This window comes from Symphalangus syndactylus, chromosome 20 (assembly GCF_028878055.3).
Source record: "Symphalangus syndactylus isolate Jambi chromosome 20, NHGRI_mSymSyn1-v2.1_pri, whole genome shotgun sequence".
Classification (NCBI taxonomy): domain Eukaryota; kingdom Metazoa; phylum Chordata; class Mammalia; order Primates; family Hylobatidae; genus Symphalangus; species Symphalangus syndactylus.
In genome coordinates, this window is record NC_072442.2 from 59075499 (window position 1) to 59095613 (window position 20115).

Below are 20115 nucleotides of genomic sequence, written 5' to 3' on the forward strand. Positions count from 1 at the left end.
GAGACGGAGTCTCGCTCTGTCGCCCAGGCTGGAGTGCAGTGGCGTGATCTTGGCTCACTGCAAGCTCTGCCTCCCGGGTTCATGCCATTCTCCTGCCTCAGCCTCCCAAGTAGTTGGGACTACAGGTGCCCACCACCACACCCGGCTAATTTTTTGTATTTTTAGTAAAGATGGGGTTTCACCATGTTAGCCAGGATGGTCTCGATCTCCCGACCTCGTGATCCGCCCGCCTTGGTCTCCCAAAGTGCTGGGATTACAGGCGTGAGCCACTGTGCCTGGCCTATTTTTTTAATATATTTTTAGTAGAGACGGGGTTTCACCATGTTGGCCAGGCTGGTCTCGAACTCCTGACCTCAGATGATCTGCCCGCCTCAGCCTCCCAAAGTGCTAGGATTACAGGCATGAGCCACCGTGCCCAGCCTATTTTTAAAATATAGTCTTAGTAGAGACGGGGTTTCACCATGTTGGCCAGGCTGGTCTCGAACTCCTGACCTCAGATGATCCGCCCGCCTCGGCCTCCCAAAGTGCTGGGATTACAGGCGTGAGCCACCGTGCCTGGCCACTTGCCATACATTTTTAAGTCTCTTCAATATTCAAAGCCATGGTGCAGTGCCCACATGGGTTGAGCTTAAGATTGATTGATACGGCCTGATCCACACTGAATCCTGAGATCTGTGGAGGGGATTCAGGAAGTCTGTGAACTTGGACCGGAAAGCAAATTGCACTCTTATGTTCACAAATGTCTAATTGAAACTTACCATTTTCTTTGCTCACGAACGTATGCCACAGACTACAGTGGTGTTGAGCAGTCCTGATGGCCGCGCAACCCTGTGACCCTGCACACGTGGCTCCCCCTGTTACTTTCTGAAGCATTTTCACGGACCTCTCCTCCTCTGCTACCCACCTCCCTCGTGGGGCCTTGGCAGCTCAAGGACTCTTCAGTGAGCAAACCTTTCTTGAGTGCTTACTTTGTAGTAGGGCACCCCTTCTCTGTTATGCTATACCTTGTCTCCGCTGGTACCTGGCGCATGGTAAACACTCGTTGTTAAATACTGGGCAAGCGAACATGGGAGACAGTGAGCTCATTGCACTGAGTGAGAGCTGCGTTCTGTGGGGCCCACTTCATCAGCATCAGGTGAAGGAACAGGCAATGGTCAGTCCAGACGTACGACCCAGAGGAGGCAGGGCGGGACTGGCAGGCAGAGTGGCACCCAGCGTGGGCTGGCCAGGAGGGCCCGTGCTCTCCAGCCAAAAACGTCAGGAAATGAAACTAGCAAATACTAGCAGAAAAAGTATATATCAAAACAAGCACCTCTATCGGTGAATATTTTTACAAATGGGTGACCTGAGGATCTTGGACTCAAGAAGACAAAGTGAAGCCATGTGGAGAATGGAGAAATGGGTTCTAGAATGCTCTCCTAAGCCTTTTGCTTTATCAACGCGTCATCAGTGCATAATCTGATTGGGTAGTGAGGGTGGCTGTCGTCAGCAGCTTCTGCCCTCCCCTGTGGTCCAGGGTGTACACAGATGCTAGAGTTAGGGGCATAGCAGGCACCCCCTCCTGGCTTGAGTGCTGCCTGGGGAGGCCTGGCCACACCCAGGCCCCTGCCTTCTGCACTCACCATCCTGCAAAGCCAGAGCTGTGTAGCAGCAGCGGTGCCCCAGGCTGCCGACCACCCCTCTCCGCCTCGTACAAGCTGAAGGCTCAGAGGGAAATACATCCCTCTGACTCTCTGCAGACACTCAGAATGTGTGACGCTTTTCTGGTAGGAATCATTGAAAGTAGTATTTTCTGCTCTTTTTCAGGGATGATCATGGTGATTTTACTGCTGCTTGTGGCTATCGTGGTTGTTGCAGTCTGGCCAACCAACTGATGGCAGTAAAGAGACCACCAGCTGTGACACCTGCCAATGACAGATGCAAGCCCAGCACCCTTTTGGTACGCAAAACCTGTTCTCAATAAATTCCCCCAAAGCTCTGACCTCTTGTGCGTTGCTTCAGTAAAGACTTAAAGCTCTGGCCGGACGCGGTTGCTCACGCCTGTAATCCCAGCACTTTGGGAGGCCGAGGCGGGTGGATCACCTGAGGTCGGGAGTTCAAGACCAGCCTGACCAACATGGAGAAACCCCGTCTCTACTGAAAATACAAAAAAAAGTAGCTGAGCATGGTGGCGGGTGCCTGTCATTCCAGCTACTCAGGAGGGTGAGGCAGGAGAATCGCTTGAACCCTGGAGACGGAGGTTGCAGTGAGCCAAGATTGTGCCATTGCACTCCAGCCTGGGCACCAGAGCAAGACTCCGTCTCAAAAAAAAAAAAAAACAAAGACTCAGAGCTCTGGAGAGCTGCCTAGAGCACTGAGCACTGGCCCCAGTTGTGGCCCTTTGAGTTTTGACTTTGGTCATTTTGGTGCTGGCCAGAGGTCCCTCAGGGTCCCCTGCCTCATGGCGGCCAGTGGATTCTGGCCACCCCACAGTATTCTGGGCATCTTGGGGACACTGGATTAATAGGCAGTTTGAAACCTTGACGTCTGGCCTGCTTGTGGGAGCCACATGTCTGTGTAGGGAATGGGTATACATTCAAGGCCACGTGTGTCCAGGTGTGGGGAAGGAGTGAGGTGAAGGCTGTGCGGAGGAGCCACACAGGCCTGTGTCTGAGTGTGTAACCACCACCATGCCACCCTGCCCCACCCGAGTCACCCCACCAGGCTCAGCACTCCTCCTAGGGGTGCCAGCCTCCACTTCATAAAAATATTCCTTTGGGGGCTGGGCGCGGTGGCTCACGCTTGTAATCCCAGCACTTTGGGAGGCCAAGGCGGGCGGATCACGAGGTCAGGAGATCGAGACCACGGTGAAACCCCGTCTCTACTAAAAATACAAAAAAAAATTTAGCCGGGCGTGGTGGCGGGCTTCTGTAGTCCCAGCTACTCGGAGAGGCTGAGGCAGGAGAATGGCGTGAACCCCAGAGGCGGAGCTTGCGGTGAGCTGAGATCGCACCACTGCACTCCAGCCTGGGTAACAGAGCGAGACTCCGTCTCAAAAAAAAAAAAAAAAAAAAAATTCCTTTGGGAACTGCCGTTAGCCCTGGAAGCACATTCTTTTTCATTTCCTTGGTGACAATCAACTCTCATCTTTCAGGGCTGACACATCTTTATAAGCAGCCAGAATCAAGTCTGTGGAATAAGGCAGGTATACCGGGCAGGAGGTGCTCGGGCTGGAAAGCACTGTGAAGGGTTCAGAGGGATGAGATTACAAAGTCAGGAGAACATGCTGTTATCTGGCGCCTCACCTGGTCCGACAGCCCCTGTGTGTTGAGTGTGCGCAGCGCATGTGTATGTGTGTGTGTCTCAGAAAGGACAGACAGATGGGGCAGGCCTGCGGAGGACGCCAGGCCCATGGACGGCTGAGTTCGTGCTAGCAGGGTTCAGGGGGCCAAGCACCAGGTGCTCTCTCTTATCCGCGTGGAAAGCAGGCTGGGCCAGCTGGCCTTGCTCCGCCCTCCAGGACGAAAGGGGAAAGAATTAGGGTTGATGATGGGTGACTTCCAAAGCACAAGATTTCACTGAGAAGAAGGTAGAGGATTCATAGCAGGCGAGTTTCTGGTGGATTTGCTCAGGAGGACATGACCTGAAACCCCGTGGACAGAGACACCAGAGAGAGAGCCACGTGTAGCCTGGTGTAATGTCATTTCCTAGGGACTGAGGGCTCCAGGGGTCCTGGGAAGACCTGGGGTCTGGGAGCCCAGACACCTGCCCACCTCTGACCCAGGCAGATGGGAAAGCCACCGTGGTCTCTCTAGCAAAGGACAAGGGAGCTCTGAAAGCTCTCAGGCCAGCAGTGACATGTGCAGCCCAGAAGCACACCCATTGCCTCTGCTCACAGCTCACTGGCCAGAACTCATCACCTGGCCTGCTTCACCAGGAGGGGACCAGGAAGTGTCTGGAAGGCCAAGAGCCTGAAATATGCAGTGAACGGCCCTAATGACAACCACACCACTTACCAGCTCAGAGACCACAGGCAAGTTACCTTCCTCTGCCTCTGCTTCCTTGTCTAGTGCATGGAGATGAGGTGTCCTTCCTATTCACAGGGTTGCTGCGAGGACAGAGTGAGTTGGCACACAGAAGCACAGAGCGCCCTGCTTGGCTCCGCTAAAAGAAAGTTCCTTCTGGCCAAGGTGGGCAGATCACCTGAGGTCGGGAGTTCAAGACCAGCTTGACCAACATGGAGAAACCCTGTCTCTACTTAAAAATACAAAATTAGCCGGGCATAGTGGCGCATGCCTGTAATCCCAGCTACTCGGGAGGCTGAGGCAGGAGAATCGCTTGAACCCGGGAGGCAGAGCTTGCGGTGAGCCGAGATCATGCCATTGCACTCCAGCCTGGGCAACAAGAGCAAAACTCCATCTCAAAGGAAAAAAGTTTCTTCCCCAACCCAAGTCTAAGCCCAGTGGGCCAGATGCCTCCAAGTCCACATCTTAGGGATCCTGTCACATGCTTCCACCTAGTGCAATAGGGCAGACTGTTGTGAGAATGTGAGCATGAACCAGGGCCCAGGAAAACGCTCTCCTGTCTCTGTGGAGCCTGATCCCTGCTTCCAGGAGCTGCCAACGCACACAGACCCAGGCTAGCCTTGGGACGTCGAGGCCCTTGAAGCAGAGTTAGAAGAATGAAATGGGCTGCGTCGATAGAGGAGGTACGAAGGGCTGAGAGGATGAAGAGCAGGGGCAGCAGTGAGGATGAGCCATACTGCCGAGGACCTGGATTGTCACAGGAAGGAGAAGGAAGGGAAGCGGGCTTGTTGTAGGTGCGTGTGTTCCTGAAGGAGAGGAGCCACGCTGGACAGGGGACCAAGGGCTTTTCGCTGGTAAGGTGCCCTGGGATGCGCCTCCTCGTCAGGGTGGGGTGGTTGCTAACGGATCATCCAACGGAAGATCAAGAATCTGCAGAGCGTCATCTTTCTGTCTTGTGCGAAACCCCAAATCTCTACAAACAGTGTCTCCTTGGAGCCCCCCACTTTGGGGCTCAGGGGAGGCGGCATTGACAGTCTGTTTGACTTTCTCACCTCCTCTTGACTTGCTCAGCACGGAGCCCCGGCAACTCATGGGGCGTCTTTGAACCAGAGCCACGGAGTCCTGGCTCAGCCAGACTGAAAGGCCTTTTCAAGCAAAACACTGAGCTGATGTCTGCACACAGCGGCTTCTGTTCTTTTGGCTGAATGGGCTCTAGGCCCGACCCCAGCACTGCTAGCTGTGTGACCCTGGACAAGTTACTTCACTTCTCTGGACCCACAGGCAGGGCAGGGTGGATAAAAAGCTACCCAGGAGGTTAGAATGCAGGGACCTGCCGTCCAGGCTTGGGGCAGCGCAGGCCACACAGGGTGGGGACGGGCCAGGTAGGAAAACCCCGGCTCCCCTTTGCCTTCCTCAAGGGGTGGGTGACATATGAGACCCCCACCCCAATCAGGCCAGAAGTGGCAAGCATACCCAAGTGGCTGGGATGCGTCCCTTTTGGGGTTTGCTGCCTCAAGAGCCACCCTAGAGAGCGTGGCTAATGTAAAGGTGGCATTTTCCAGCATGGTTTGAAAGGCTTGGCTGTCCCCCCTCAAAGCTGCCAGGACCACAGTCCTGGGTGACCCACAGTGAGTGCTTTGGAGTTGGCTGGGCAAGCCTAAAGCCCTCACCCCAAGCATAAGAAGAGAGGCAAGGCAGGGCCTTAGTAGCCACCACGTCGGGTGCCTTTTCAATGAAAATAAACGTGATTAAAATAACAGTGTAAGTACTGTTTAACCTAACCGATTATTAATTATAAGCATTTTAACTCTGGATACCATATAAAGAAATCCAGATACCTGGGTACAGCTGGTACTTTTGTTCCATTTAAACTTCATTTTTATTAGTAACTATAACTAAACCTTAGCTATCATTAGCCCCAAGACGAACAGCTCCTTTCAAAACCCGCAGGGCCCCAGCCTGGACATGGCCTCCACCAGTCATTTGTGACTCTGATGGGGAAAATTCTTTCTCTGCTGCCTGCAGCCTTCGGCCTGGCTGCGATTGGGCTTTTTCCGTGAGCTAGATCCCTGAAACTCTCCTTCTACATGGCTGATGCAGGTTGTCGACGGCCCCTCTTCAAAAACTGCCGGCAGTTTGAGACCAGCCTGGCCAACATGGTGAAAACCCGTGTCTACTAAAAATATAAAAAATTAGCTGGGCGTGGTGGCAGGCGCCTGTAATCCCAGCTACTCGGGAGGCTGAGGCAGGAGAATCACTAGAACCCGGGAGGCGGAGGTTGCACTGAGCCAAGATCGTGCCACTACACTCCAGCCTGGGCGACAGTGGGAGACTCCATCTCATAAAACAAAACAAAACAAAACAAAAAACCTGCGAGGCTCCCTCCTGCCTGGTCAGAACTGCTGGCTGGCCAAACAGCTGCATCGTCCTCCTAGTCAGGAAAGAGTGCCTTAGCCTCCTTAGAATCGTATGCCCTGCTTCTCGAGGTTCACAGTGACACTGATATCTTAAGCAGAGACTAGTTAAGGATCATCTCTTAGTTGGATTTTCTAACTCAGCCCTGTTGAAATTAAGTGCGTTTTTGCCCCTTATTTTAAAAAGGGGGCCAAGACCCATCTTTCCTCCGATTGCTTCCTACAATTTCACAGACTTCCTCCCAACTACATGTCAATAACAAAAGACATTGATCTCTTTCCAGAAATGACGTGCCGTCCCGCTGAGGCTCCAGTCTGATAAAGCAGGTGTGTAATCCGTCCATATCCTCTATTTCTTAGTGGCTCCGTTGTTCTTTTCATTCTCCATTTTTCTTGGCCTACTTCTTGTATGTCTTTATTTAGTTTTAAGAAGAGTGGAGAAAGAGATGGCTGTTCAACAAAATCTGAAACCTATAGGGGTGTGTCTGCCACAAGTGGGCATCCCACGCCAGGGCACTGTCTCTGAGAGGCAGAGCGGAATGGGCAGGGGAGAGCCTTATGAATGAAAGAGCTTCCCCAATGGCAGCTCGGACGGCCGGGCAGGCCCCGCGAAGCTCTGACACCCGCAGGGCTCCGATATCCCTGCCCACCCACCGTCAGGCATTTCTTACTGGATGGCACTGGCTTCTGGGTCCTTGATGGTGATCACCCAGCTTCCTTGTGACTCAGCATTCCCGTCTTTAAAATGGGCTTTTCCCACTACCTTGGCCCAGTCCTTAGCAGCAACCCAGCTTATTTCCTGCATTGAGTTTGGCAGATGCCCTCTCTCCCCAACTACAGCATAAGGTCCTGAGAGGCAGAGGGGCCGTTGACAGTACATGTTCTAATTTGTCTCTGAGCAACAGTGTGCTTCCTTCTGGCCTTGGGCCTGGGGCTGCAGCCACCCTCACAGGGCCTGACTGTGGTGGCGTCCCAAAGGAAACGCGGCCCTCTCAGACACGCACTTTTTTTTTTTTTTTAAATGGACAGGAAAAAAGCCACATCATGAAAGTCCTTGAGAACTGGACCCCTGACCTAAAATGACCAAAGCTGAGAATGAAACTGCCTCAGGTGCATCACAGGCCTCTTAGCCCAGTCTCTCAGTGGGTCTTAAATGCTACCAGTGGCCCCGCCAGCCCTGGGGAGTACCTGAGACCCCAGAATAGGCTTGCTTTCTCCTTAGCCTCTCTGGCCAACTGAGACCTGAATGTCATCCCTGCCCACCTACTGTCAGGCGTTGTCATTTCAGCAGAGACTTACACCTGAGACTGACTGGGAGACCACTCACGTATCTACCTGCCCTAGCTTTGACCCCAGGCTCTGAGAGCCTAGCTCCCACCCGCAGAGCCAGACCCCCGAGGCGGCAGGGCTGGCCCTATTTCTTCCTGAGCAGAAGCCAATGGCATCTCCAGTCAGCTCTCCACACAGCAGGCAAGGGGCTTTCCACACCTTCCAAGGAAGGGCCTGTTGAGCCTGCGTTGCTGAGGGGCTAGGCCGGGCCCATGGCTGAGGGTTGCCTTCAAAACAGCTGGGTGCAGAAATTATAGCTTCCTGGTGACGATTGGCCCCTTTGCGTGGCAACACAATATGTTCCTAATGACTGAATTGTTTATTTAATAAAGAAGTCACAACCACTTGGAGGTTTAAATATAGCCTCTGAGAAACCAAGTGAGCTCAGCTCTTGGTGGCTGCATGGTGCTGGCACTGGCCCAGTCTCTGCACCGCACGAAGCCTTTAGCAATCGCTTGAAAAAAATATTTTGCAAGATCTCTTGAGTGAGTTTCACTAACCCTGCTGTAGTCTGAGTCTCTACTTGGCTTTCATAGAAGAAGCCAGTTATGTAAAAGTCAGAAACTACCTGCAGGTTCTGAATCAAATGGGGAGGGTCAAAGGTGGCTGTCCGCCCGCCCAGGGGTTGCAGGTAGGGCAAAGTGGGAGAGGACCCCTTTCCCCTCTCTGTGTCTTGGAACTCCAGGGAATGGCAAGGATGGGTCCCTGGAGTGGTTTCCTGCAGCCTGCAATGCAGACTGTCCCATTCGAGAACCTTTTAGCTCAAAACAGCATTCACAGCCAGCAAGTCCCTAGGACATTCCAAGCAAAACTGCTCTTTTTCTGCCTTTTGGGGGGAGTTAGTTAGTTAGTTAGGGCTCTGTCTGTCTCTGAGGCTCTGGGTAAAACCCAGGCTCTGACTTGCAGGGGAGTTCTTCGGCCTGTAAGCCATATTCCTGAAACTCCCCGAAAACTCCATCCTTCCCCTGCCTCCCCACACGCCCACCTCCCACAGCCCAGGCCACCAATCAAGACTGCGAGACAGCACAGTGTACAAGAGTTTATTTAATGATATCTGAATTTAGTTCTATCATGTGGGGCCCACGTTACAAGTTCCATCTGGGTCCATTACAACTCTAACCAACCCCCCCCCCCCAAAAAAAGGAAAGAAACTTAAAGAAAATCCACAACTTTTTCCATGTCATTAAATATATTCATATATAATAACCATAATATATTAGTATGCATTGGAAAGGGACATTGACCCAAACAATACGTCATGGTCACAACTAAACATTTACAATTCTGAGTGAACAGAAATCCAAAACACAGGAGGGGGCCGAGGGAGCAGGGGAAGTGCATTTGGGAGGAGGGAATGGGAAGAAATGTCCAATGACAGGAGTGGGACTGGTTTGGCTTTTGGCAGGGGGAGAGACCCCACAAGTATACATTTTGATCTCCCCGGGTGTGCCGTGGCCCACAGGAATGTCTTGTCCACAGACCATGGCCAGTGGCCCCATCAATGGGTCTAGTCTGTCCGCTCTGGGCTTCAAGGGGGCTTAAGTGTTCAGAGTCTAAGCGTCTTTCACTTTCCTGAAGGCAGGAACCATTCCCCAGTCCCGTAGGGTCTCTTCTTCAGTTCAGTCTCATTCCAACCTGGTGCAACTCCAAGAAAGTCCGTACCCCTCTCCAGCATGCCACGACTGAGGCAGAGTTCCAGGGCCTTGGAGCAGCTCCCAGCCTCCCTGGGCTGTGACCCACGTGTCCCTCCCTCTCTGGGCTGTGACCCCAGATGTCCCTCCCTCCCACATAGAGGCCCCTGGGGATGCTGCCTCCTGCCCTGCTTTCCAAGGACAGAAGCAGTGGGCAGACACCACAGCCAGCAGGTGAATCCTGGGGACAGCCCTATGTCCTCCCCCGCAAATCTTCGGCATTACTGTGTGTCCATAAAGCAGGCACTCAGCTGTCAGGGGCACCAGACCACCCAGCTGGTAAGAAAAAGGACAACTGGGGAAGCTGTTTCAAAAACAAAGACTAATCTGGTATGTTTTTCTTAAACACCTACATAGCACAATTCTGGTTAATACACTCTTCAAAATCTAGTTCCGTTTTATATCCCTTCCTAACTGTACAAACCGGAACACCTCAATTCCCATTTCCCTCTGCTCCTTGGAGTGGGGCACAGGAGTGGAGGAGGGGTGCTTTCCCAAGGATGGTGCTCACGGCAGAGGCCGGGGGCTGCAGTCGGGAGTGGTGGGCTGGGTTCTGGCTGGGTGCGTAGATAGGAAAGGCAGCTCGTGATGACCGTCCAATCCCAACAGTGACCTGGCCCCTAGCCTGGTGCATCTGGTCACCCTGATGCATTCCCCAAAGGCCAGGCCACTGGGTGGACAGCCTGTGCCCTGTGGGGTGCTGAGCCGAAGGGAGGGGCAGGACTCTGGCTGAATTTTCCGCAAGATGCCTTGTTGCTTGGCATGTCGCCAGCTCTGTTGCTGAGGGGGCCTCAGAGACCACAAGTGCAAACCCCTCACAGGACACTGGTGAGGCCCAGACCCAGGGTGGGATATCGTGGGGCTGCCACAGCCCTTCGGGGCAGGGTGAAGAAACCACACTGGCATAGACAAACAGGACAACCGTCCCAGCAGCATAGTGCCTTGTGATGCTGATGGCACCCAGTGGACCACACTGGGCATCTGAGGGGCGCTGACAGCTTGGAGAGGGGCCCTGTCTTCCAGCCTTAGGCTGGATTCAGGGAAGCCAAATGCCCCTTCCCAGGGCAAGTCTGTCTGCTCCCCGCCCCTGAGGCACCTCTGCCAGTCTCTCCTGGAGTCCCTCCAGCCACCCTGAGGCAGCCAAAACACCTTTCTGCCGCCTCTTCGGAGCAGCCAAGGCCTGCTTTCCTGGAACCTGGAGCTGCCATCTGGCAAGTCCATCCCTGCATCCCCCACCACTTTGCTGCCGCCTCTGAAGATGTGATTGTCCCCATGCCCTACCCCACCCCGGGCTCCTGTTCAGCCCAGATGCCAGTGTCATTCCTCAGTGGCCACTCCCCCAAGAGCACCCTCCCAGCCTGCACAGGGATTGGGCGCGTGGGCCGCAGAGCTGGAGTGCAGTGAGGGCCAGCGTGGCCCCTGGTCAGAAAGTCGGGCTCTGGAGTCCGAGCCCCAGTCCTGCCACCAACTTGCAGCATGACCTTCGACACGTGTACTCCAGTCTCCTTGCTGGTGATAATGAGTCCCTGTCCCACAGGGTTGTCATGAGTACAAGCTAGGAGCATGTGGGTAAAGTGCCTGGCACACAGCAGGTGCTCAATAAATGGCAGCCGTGATGCGGGCAGACGTGGGGAAGGCGGAGGGAAGCCAGACCACCGGGGGCCGAGCTTCATACTTGGTATGACCCTTTTGAGCAGCCAAACTCTGGCCGGGAAAGTGAAACCAATTTCCTGACTGTGAGAGGAGCCAGGCCTCTAATTCAGTGCGCGGGGTGTGAGGATGTGGGCCAGAGGCCCGGGCAGTGCAGAGAGCCCAGGAAGGCAGGGAGCCAGGAGGCCCCAGGGCACAGGAATAGACCCTGTGTGAGGAGGTCAGAACAAAAGGGGCTGCCTGCTTGAGGACAGTGTCTCTAGGAGATTTTGGAAGGAGGGCTGGGGCACAGTGGAGGGCACGGGCAGACTCCACAAAGACCGTCTGGAAAGGCACGCTCGTCAAGGTGTGGCCCAGGCCAGACCCAAGACAGCTGTAAGGGGTGGGCCAACAGCCTCTGTGCCTTCCCTTGGAGAAGCCAGCATGGCCTCCTTGGCCCCCAGGAACCTGGTCATTCCTGCGCCCCTGCCCACCCATGGCTCAGGCGCTCTGGTACTTCGCTGAGCCAGCAAACCCCATCCCAGCTCAAGCAAGCCCCCTGCCCCAAGCCAGGCCCAAGTGCCTTCGCAGCCTGCAGACTCCAAGCCCGTTCAGGCCCTTTCCAGCTGTTGACATTGCTGAGGGGCCTTACAGGAGCTGATGTCATTACATAAATAGTGTCACTGCCGTAAACCCAGCCAGTGCCCCTTCCCCCTCCCCTGGAAAAATGTCATAAAAGGGGCTGGTTCCAAGTTTCCAAAAGGAAACTCTCTGGGAGGTTTTGCGTTTGCGATGCCTCCTCCAACAGGCAGCTCCAGCATGAGGCGGTGACCACCCGGCTTGGGCTTCTCAGGGGTGTCCCTGGGCCCACTGCCTTCCGGATGGGCCAGCCCCACGCTGGGCAGGGGCAGAGACAGGCAGCTGCAGGGGCTTCCTCTCCTCTCTCCACAGGTGAACCACCCACCCCACCCCAAGCCCCCACCCAGTAGGACCCACTCAGCAGGTGGCAGTGGAGACAGAGGCCACCTGGGGCATGCTGGCTGGACAGGAGCTGTCCGCTCCCCAAATGCTGCCAGGCCCCTTCAGATGGAGGAGCCCAGGCTGTGACAGCCAGGTGGCCCGCGGGGAACTGCTAGAAGGGGCCGGGGAGAAAGGGGGAATCCCGTCTGCTGCGTGTCGGGTGGTGGTTTGGTAGGTGCTCCGCTCCGCGCCCCGCCCAGACTACGGGCTTGAGAATTCACAGTTCTCCTCCCGTCCCTCTCCGCGCCATCCACGCCCCGCGCCTGAGGCCCCAGTTGTGCGATTCTGCGCCCGTCCCCGGGCCCCAGGGCAGGCTGCCCCCAACCCCTCCACGGCGGCCGCGCCCAGCCCCAGGAAAGCGCGTCTCTGCTCTGGAAGGAGCCCCGTGAGGTAGCTACGTCTCGTCCTCATTTCTCCAGGGCCCGGCCGGCGGCGCACCCCGCCCCGCGCGCACGCGGCTCCCGCCCGGGGCGCGCAGGGTGGGGACCGGGGGAGGGGCCGCCGAGGGCCCCGCCCCCGCGCCGTGCGGCCCCGCCCCCTCCCTCCCCCCACCTGGGAAAGCCCTCGCGGGCCAAGTCCGCGGCAGCCGGGCCAAGGCGCCCGCTCTCGCTCGGCTCCGCCCTGGCGCCCGCCCGCCCGCCCGCTGCCTCGGCGCTAGGCCTTCTTGCACTTGCCCTTCTTCTCACGCTGCTGGAACTTGCGCAGCCGCCGCGCCCACGTGTCCCGCCACTGGATCACCAGGCTGCTTTTATCGGCCACGATGCCGCTCTGGTCCGGAGAGTCCTCCGCGTTGCCCAGCAGCAGGTACTTCTTGAGGGGCTTGATTTTGGGACACTTGCAGGCAATGTCCCGCGAGCGGATCCACAGGCTCTGGTCACCGCGGCGGATGCGGCTCGTGCCCTGCTTGTACACGGAGATGATGTTCACCGTGAACTTCCACCAGTCCCCCGCCTTGTCCGCCTTCAAGATGTGGATCTGGACGGCTGCAAGGAAGCACAGGCAGAGGGGTGGGCTCCCAGCTGCTGTGGCCAGGTCCGCCCTGCCTGAGCCTGGGGAGAAGGGAAAGGAGACCCAGCCCCAGGAAGTGACTGCAGAGAGTGGCCCATAGAGGAGCGCGTGGGTGGTGGCAAGCTGATCGCATACCCCCACCTGCTAACACCAGGGCCAAGGCCGCTGTTCCAAGAAGCCTTGCCTCCCACGCTTTGAGGGTGCCACCTAGCACTGCCGTCGGGACAAGCCATCTCCTGGCCTTGCCAAGGCCCACTTTGTCCAGGAAGCCTACAGGTGCTGACCACGCCCCCAGCACTCTGGGCAAGCTGTCTGCCCAGGGCAGGCGCTCGGGTGAGAGTAGTGCTGGCGGGAAGAGGGAGGTTCCTCAGGGGTGCGCTTCTCCAAAGGCCCAAGTCACTTTACACCAGACCTCATGACACTCCACACAACACAGCCTGGCCCTCCAACCAGTTTCAGAAAACCATAATGGATCCTCAATGCTCAGGGGCAGAAGATGAGAACCCACCCTTTGGGGTGGCCGTAGTGCCTTTTCCAGAGCCCCAGGGTCCTTGGACTGCCGCTTCCCATGCCTAAGCCATGCCTACCAGGTGGCCTCCCTTCCTCCGTGCCGCGCAAGGTCTCCAGACCATTCCTCTTACTCCAAATTCTCTGCCAGTATTTTCCCTAGTAGAGGACTTCCCCAAATGGAGCATGCATCAGAATCCCCTGGCGGGCATGTGAAAATACACTGCTGGGCCCTGCCCCAGAGCTTCAGATTCAACAGATCTGAGTGAGGCCCTAGAATATGCATTTCTCACAAGTGGTGCTGATGTCATTGACTCAGAGGACAAATGTTACCAGATGTCATTTCTGCAAGATAGTAAGGGAGATTTCAAAAATAAGAGATGCTAAATAAAGGAGAAACTTTGCTCTAGTAAGTTTGTGAAATACTAGGTTAAACAAAGCCAAGAGGTTCCTTACTGCCAGACTTTTCAGAGCCTTTAACCTAAGAGTCCTGTACACATGTGTTGGTTTCTCAAACAACTCTGACTGCAGAACCCTTTGGTTGGTGCATCTCAGGTCACCACAGCCTCATGGGGCCTTCTTGGGGACCTGCTGGGGGTGGACACATGATCATTGCCCCCAGAGGTACCTGGAGGGGCCTCTGCTGTACTCACCTCTGTTGAAGAGAAACAGCCATCCACTCACTCCCCTGCCCTGCACTGTCTTCCCTCAGTGATCCCACCCTCACACCCTGTAGCCTTCACTGGCTGAAACAACTTTATTCCCCAGGCTGGGCCATGGAGTAGACTCCAGCCCTCCTGAGAAAGGAGCAGCAGCTTGAAGAAACCAACACACAGGCAAGGTCTGTGGCTTCAGCAGCCACAAGGACACCTCCCCAGGGAACGCCCAGCAGTCATCACTTCCCCACTTACCACTCCAGACAATGGACCCACCCCAGCTCAGCCTGCCCTCCTATGCCGGCTGGCCTCTGTCAACGTCTCTGGGGGCTGCTCTGCTCCTGCACTCCCAGGGCACCCCCCTGCACCCATACATGGACCAGGGAATGGGGAGGGCAGGGACAGCTGAGTGCGGGGGGGGGCACTGAATGCCAACCGATTCATCCTTCCAGGGTGAGGGAAGCGGATTTTCCCATATTTTCATTTCAGCTGTTCCTGGGCATCCTGAACTTTGCACTCCAGTCTGAGGGCTCCAAAAGAATGGCTGCCATGGCAACCGTTTCCATGTTTTTGTCACCAAGGGACTCAACACTCAGTGTGAACTCTGGGTGGGGGGAGCCCTCCAGCCCAGAGAAGTGGCTGGGCCGAGTGTATTTGACTGTGCAGACAGAGGTCACCGTGGCAACTGAGTGCCCCTTAGCTAAGCAATGGGGGAGCCACCCCTGGCATCCCTGAGAGCCCTGCTTTCCTCTCCCCAGGACTGAGCTGAATACAAATGAGGTCGGGATACGGCTGTTTCTGCCGTGCTGGACACCTCGGACCCCTTGTACAGCTGTGGTGTCCTCAGCCAGCATGGGCTGCAGCAGCCCAACAAGGATGCTGCAGAAGGTACCCTGGGTTGGGGCTCCGGGAGAGCTCCGCTTTGATCCCAGGCTCTGAGCATCTGTTGGTGCTGTGTGCTGAATGGTGTCCCAACAAATTCCTCTGTTGAAACCTTAAACATTAACCCCCTGGCCTTCACAGGGTGACTTTACTTGGAGATAGGGTCTTTAAAGTATAATTAAGTACCCACTAACATTTTAAAAAATGTAAGTATAAGTAAGATGAGGTCATTAGGGTGGGCCCTATGACCCGTGTCCTTGTAAGAGGAGATGAGGACACAGACACACAGAGGGAAGACCCTGTAAGGATGCGAGAAGGTGGCCATCTACAAGCCAGGAGAGGACTTGGAAAGCAACCCTACCGACACCTTGATCTTGGACTTCCAGCCTCCAGAGCTGTGAGAAATACGTTTCTGTGGTTTCAGCCACTCAGTCTGTGGTACTTCTGGCAGCCCTAGAAGCTAATACAATTAATCTTGAAGATTTTGGGGATGTTGGGCCTCTGATCAGGGCCAGGCAGAAGGGCAGAGCTGGCAGAGTCTCAAGTTTGCTAAGAGGCTAGAGAAAAAGCTGGCTGGAGAAGGCCTAGCCTTAGACTTCCTGCGGAGGCCTCCCAGGGGGCCTTCTCACTCCCTGGGGTCATAGCAGAAGGGCCGGTGAGCCCTGCCCAACCCTCTCTGGTCTCTGAGCTTTCCCCCATCAGTGAATGCCCTGGAAACCAGGCGTGGCGTCCAAAGCAGCCCCCTGTGCTTCTCCAGGCACAGCCACACAGTCCTGAAGGGGACCTGCTTAACTGCCTGACACCAAGGGCAAAGCCCTGAAAGGTACCTTCCCCTGGACACCTTGCTGTCGGGAGTCCAGAGGGATAGAGCAATGGACACTGGTCAGTCGAGACAAAACAACCGGCCCTTATCCTTCCACCCCTAGCAGATCTCAGCAACTCCAGGGGTGGGAGCTGTCCTGGCCGCAGGGGCAGGGGCAGGGGCAGGGGGTGGTAGGACTCATGATTATGCTGGAAAAAGGCCACATTTCCGCTGCCCTTGGCAACACCTCTACACATTACACAGCCCACCAAGTATGAGCTACACATGCGGTGCACGGGCCAAGCCCCTGCCGCGCACATACAGCTGAAAATATTCAAAATGTGCATTGCATCAGTGACCTCGAACAGACCTGCCCTGCAGGTCTGGGAGCATGAGCATCAGCAGCCACACGGCACTCCACCAGGCTGCTGTCACCTCCGACCAACCTCTGGCTTGAAGCGAGGAATGATGGGGATCTCTGGGCTACATGGAACCTGGGGCCCCTCCCAACCCAGATGTACCTGTGATGTCACCCAACCAGGGGGCATGGCACAGTGGGCTACGGGCAGCTCTGCCCATCCTAGGACCATGGCCTCAAGGATGGGCCTCTTAGAACCTATCATGGTTTTAATGTTAGTACCCCCCCCCACACACAAATTCGTACGTTGGAACTTGATATCCAGTGTGAGAATATTAAGAAGTAGGGTCTTTGGGACATGATCAAATCATGAGGATTTCACCCTGTGGATGGCATTAGTGCCCTTATATAAGAGGCTGACTGGGCATAGTGGCTCACGCCTGTAATTCTAGCACTTTGGGAGGCCGAGGCAGGCAGATTCTGTCTACTAAAATACAAAAAATTAGCTGGGTGTGGCAGTGGACGCCTGTAGTCCCAGCTACTTGGGAGGCTGAGGCAGAATCACTTGAGCCCAGGAGGCGGAGGCTGCAGTGAGCCAAGATCACGCCACTGCACTCCAGCCTGGGTGACAGGACAGGGCGAGACTCTGTCTCCAAAAAAGAAGAAAGGAGAGGAGGCTGCAGCTAGTTCCCATGCCCTTTCCACTGTGTGAGGACACAGCAAGGCGGCAGCATTTCTGAAGCAGAGAGCAAGCCCTCACCAGACTCTAAATCTGTTGGCACCTTGATCTTGGACTTCCCAGCTTCCAGAACTATGAGCAATAAGTTTCTGTTGTTTATCAATCACCCAATCTAAGGGGTTTTGTTGCAGCAGCCCAGAACTGACTAAGACACACCCACACGATGAAACTCACCCCAAGTTAATTAGCCTCGGCCCTAAGCATGCCTGAACTCCCGCTGTCCCTGCACTGATGTCCTAAAAGTTGTCTTCAACAATGCTGGAATGGGGGGGCTCTGCTGAGGATCCCCCACCATGTATTCAGAAAGGAGATGAGATTGCTTTCAGAAAGGCAGATGGTGAGGTCAGACCAGGGAGATGAGCAGTGTGCTGACAGCCCTTAAATTAGGGACTGCTGGCTGGGCACGGTGACTTACACCTGTAATCCCAGCACTTTGGGAGGCTGAGGCAGGTGGATCACCTGAGGTCACGAGTTCAAGACCATCCTAGCCAACATGGTGAAACCCTGTCTCTACTACAAATACAAAAAAATTAGCCAGGCGTGGTGGTGGACACCTGTAATGCCAGCTACTGGGGAGGCTGAGGCAGGAGAATCGCTTGAACCCAGAAGGCAGAGTTTGCAGTGAGCCGAGATCACACCACTGCACTCCAGCCTGGGCAACAGGAGCGAAACTCCATCTCAAAAAAAAAAAAAAAAAAAAAAAAAAAAAAAAAAAAAAAAATTAGAGACTGCTGGTATGCAGGAAGAGGTCACTGCCTTAAGCCAGAATAGCCATTCTCTGAAGTGGAGACAAGGAAGTCAATGGGGCAGATGTTAGCAGAGCCCCTCAACCCTGCCTGGGGAGGGAAGCCTGGCCTCCGCCTGCTGGTGCTTCTGGTTTTATCATAAGTGCTCAACGGCTACATCCCAGAGTCCACAGCTCAACTTCATCTTCCCTTCCTCTGAGCCCTTGCTGCCCCCAGAGCTGACTGCTGCAAGTGAGCGGGTGCACCCTTCCCAGGGGGCTCTGCGCAGGGCAGGACTCTGCCGTCAGTGCACACAAAACCAGGGTTCGGATGTGGGAACTGGAACCCTGGAGGCTGAATGGGTTGGGCTGACTGGAAGCCTAGCTAAGCCCTGGTGCTCCACCATGGGGAGGAGGCAGGTGCCTAGAGCAGATGCCCAAGGGAAAGCGAGAAGAGAGTGCAGTTCCAGGGCGGCTAGGAGTGGCCTCCGCTGTCCAGGTCCTAGGCACCTGGCTGAGCTTTGTCTCCTGCCCTTGCAGCCCATGGGCCACCCCTCATCTGTGCAGTAAACCCTCCTTTCCTGCAACCAGCCACAGAGCTCAGTGAACAAGGCTGCAGGTGGAGTGGGGCGGCAGCAGCCCTCCCTCTCAGCAATTCTGGGGTTCACAGGAAGGTCTTTCAAGAACTCTCTCAGCCACCAGGACGGAACAAGCCAAGAGGACTGGCTTCCCTTGCCCTAACCCACACCTGCCACCCTGCTACAGGGGCACACACCTTCCTCCGCCCCACAGCAGACGCCCACATGGGGCCCTGGAGGGCTGGCCGCGGCTCCGAGGAGGCAAGAAAGGGCCTCAGGGCCAGGTCCATGGGGGCCAGAGTGAACAAGGGCAGCCTGCCGCAGTGTGGAATTGGTTACAGCCAATGGGGGACGGGGCTAGGAGGCAGGCCCAGGGCAGGCTGGGTGCCTTGAGCACTTCCCTTGGGCAAGGAGGGCAGAAGTAGAATCAGAGCCAGACCCTGGGGAGGAGACCAGCCCTGTCCCCTGGGAGGTGGGCACAGTCAGGCCTGGCCTGTCCAGCCCTGGGTGTCTTTTCAGCTGCTGCTTCCCACGTCCCTGGCTGCAGTGCAAGTCACCAGAGTGAGCATCTGGTCTTCCTTCCTGGGGTACCTCAGCTTCCCCAGAGTCCCAGTGTTGACCCATTACCAGGCCGTCAAAGGCAACCTGACGAATGGGGAGCTCCAGGTCACAGCCTATACCTCCTCCAGAGGGGGACTTGTTGGAGCATCCCTGTCCTCTGTCCAGACCTCAGTCCATCCAAAACCTCCCTCCCTCCCCAGTTCCAGTCCAGGCCCAGGAGCCACCATAGCCTGTAAGCTCTAGGCCTTCTGAGGACCCTGCATTGTCACCACCCCAGAAAGTTGGTGGCAGGAGTAGATGGGAACTGACGGATGCCCCTCCTTGCAGATTTGGGGGACCTCCTGCTGGGATCAAAGCTCGCCAGGTTGTAGGAAAGCTGTCTGGCCGGTGCAGAAGTTACAGATGCTGCCCATTCATCTGCCTGTTGGGAACTGACACATGGCAGGAAAGGCCCAGCCCAGAATAAACAACTTGCAGGCTGGACCCTGGGGGAGTGGCCGCGGCACAGACTCTGGGGGCTGCTGGCCCTTCTCTTTTCCCTGGCAAGGCCTGAGTGTGTGGGACACCTCCGCAGGAGGCTTCCTGCCTCCTGGAGGTCTCGTAGATTTATGGGCTGCTCGAGGTGGGCTCCCAGCAGCTTCCCCCTCTGAAGGAGGCTGAGATGGTCAGCCTCTCCCCTCCCCCACCCAGCCATACCTTCCTGTTGGGCCGGTCCAGCTAGGGGAGGCTTGTCACCCATCTGCCTCGGAGACAGCGGCCAGGACAAATGGGGGGGAGAATAGGAACCCCACAGAAACCATGAAAGCCGCGCAGCCCCATAAATCTCCCGCTGTGGAAAGCGTGTCACGAGCTGCAGCTGCTTTCCTGAAACGCAGCTCTGAGCACATGCTTCCCAGGCCCTGCGAAGGGAGGAAGGGCCGCCACAGCCAAGGCTTGGTCTCAGTGATGTTCATCTGCCCTCTCCTGACTCCTTGCCGGGGAGTGCGGGAGAGGGGGCCGCCACACCTGGGACGGGGGGTCACTGTGGCCCCTGCCCAGTCTACATCAAACAAGGCAGAGGGCTGGAGGCTCACTGTGGCCAGGCCTGGCAACTGCCACCACTGCCCTCAGGAATCTCCTGCCATGTGCCTGCCACCGGGGCCCTGCCCCAGGACTTAGACAAGATGAGGACACCCAACGTACAGCTGGCTGAAGATTTCCCCTCAACCAAAGA

The 20115-nt window shown here is 55.9% G+C and overlaps 2 protein-coding genes across 4 annotated transcripts in view; one reads left to right on the forward strand and one right to left on the reverse strand.

Moving 5' to 3' along the window:
- The window catches only part of STX8 (syntaxin 8), a 308325-nt gene extending 306344 nt beyond the window's left edge, over positions 1 to 1981 (forward strand). For both annotated transcript variants that reach the window (XM_055256018.2, XM_055256019.2), the window contains one exon: positions 1807 to 1981. In XM_055256018.2, the coding sequence (XP_055111993.2) occupies positions 1807 to 1812 (6 nt within the window). In that variant the 3' untranslated portion in view covers positions 1813 to 1981. The remainder of the gene's footprint in view (positions 1 to 1806) is intronic.
- An 8751-nt stretch (positions 1982 to 10732) lies between these two features.
- The window catches only part of NTN1 (netrin 1), a 223189-nt gene continuing 213806 nt past the window's right edge, over positions 10733 to 20115 (reverse strand). The window contains exon 7 of one of the 2 annotated variants that reach the window (XM_055256017.2): positions 10733 to 13070. In XM_055256017.2, the coding sequence (XP_055111992.2) occupies positions 12742 to 13070 (329 nt within the window). In that variant the 3' untranslated portion in view covers positions 10733 to 12741. The remainder of the gene's footprint in view (positions 13071 to 20115) is intronic. The other variant, XM_055256016.2, reaches the window with a different exon arrangement.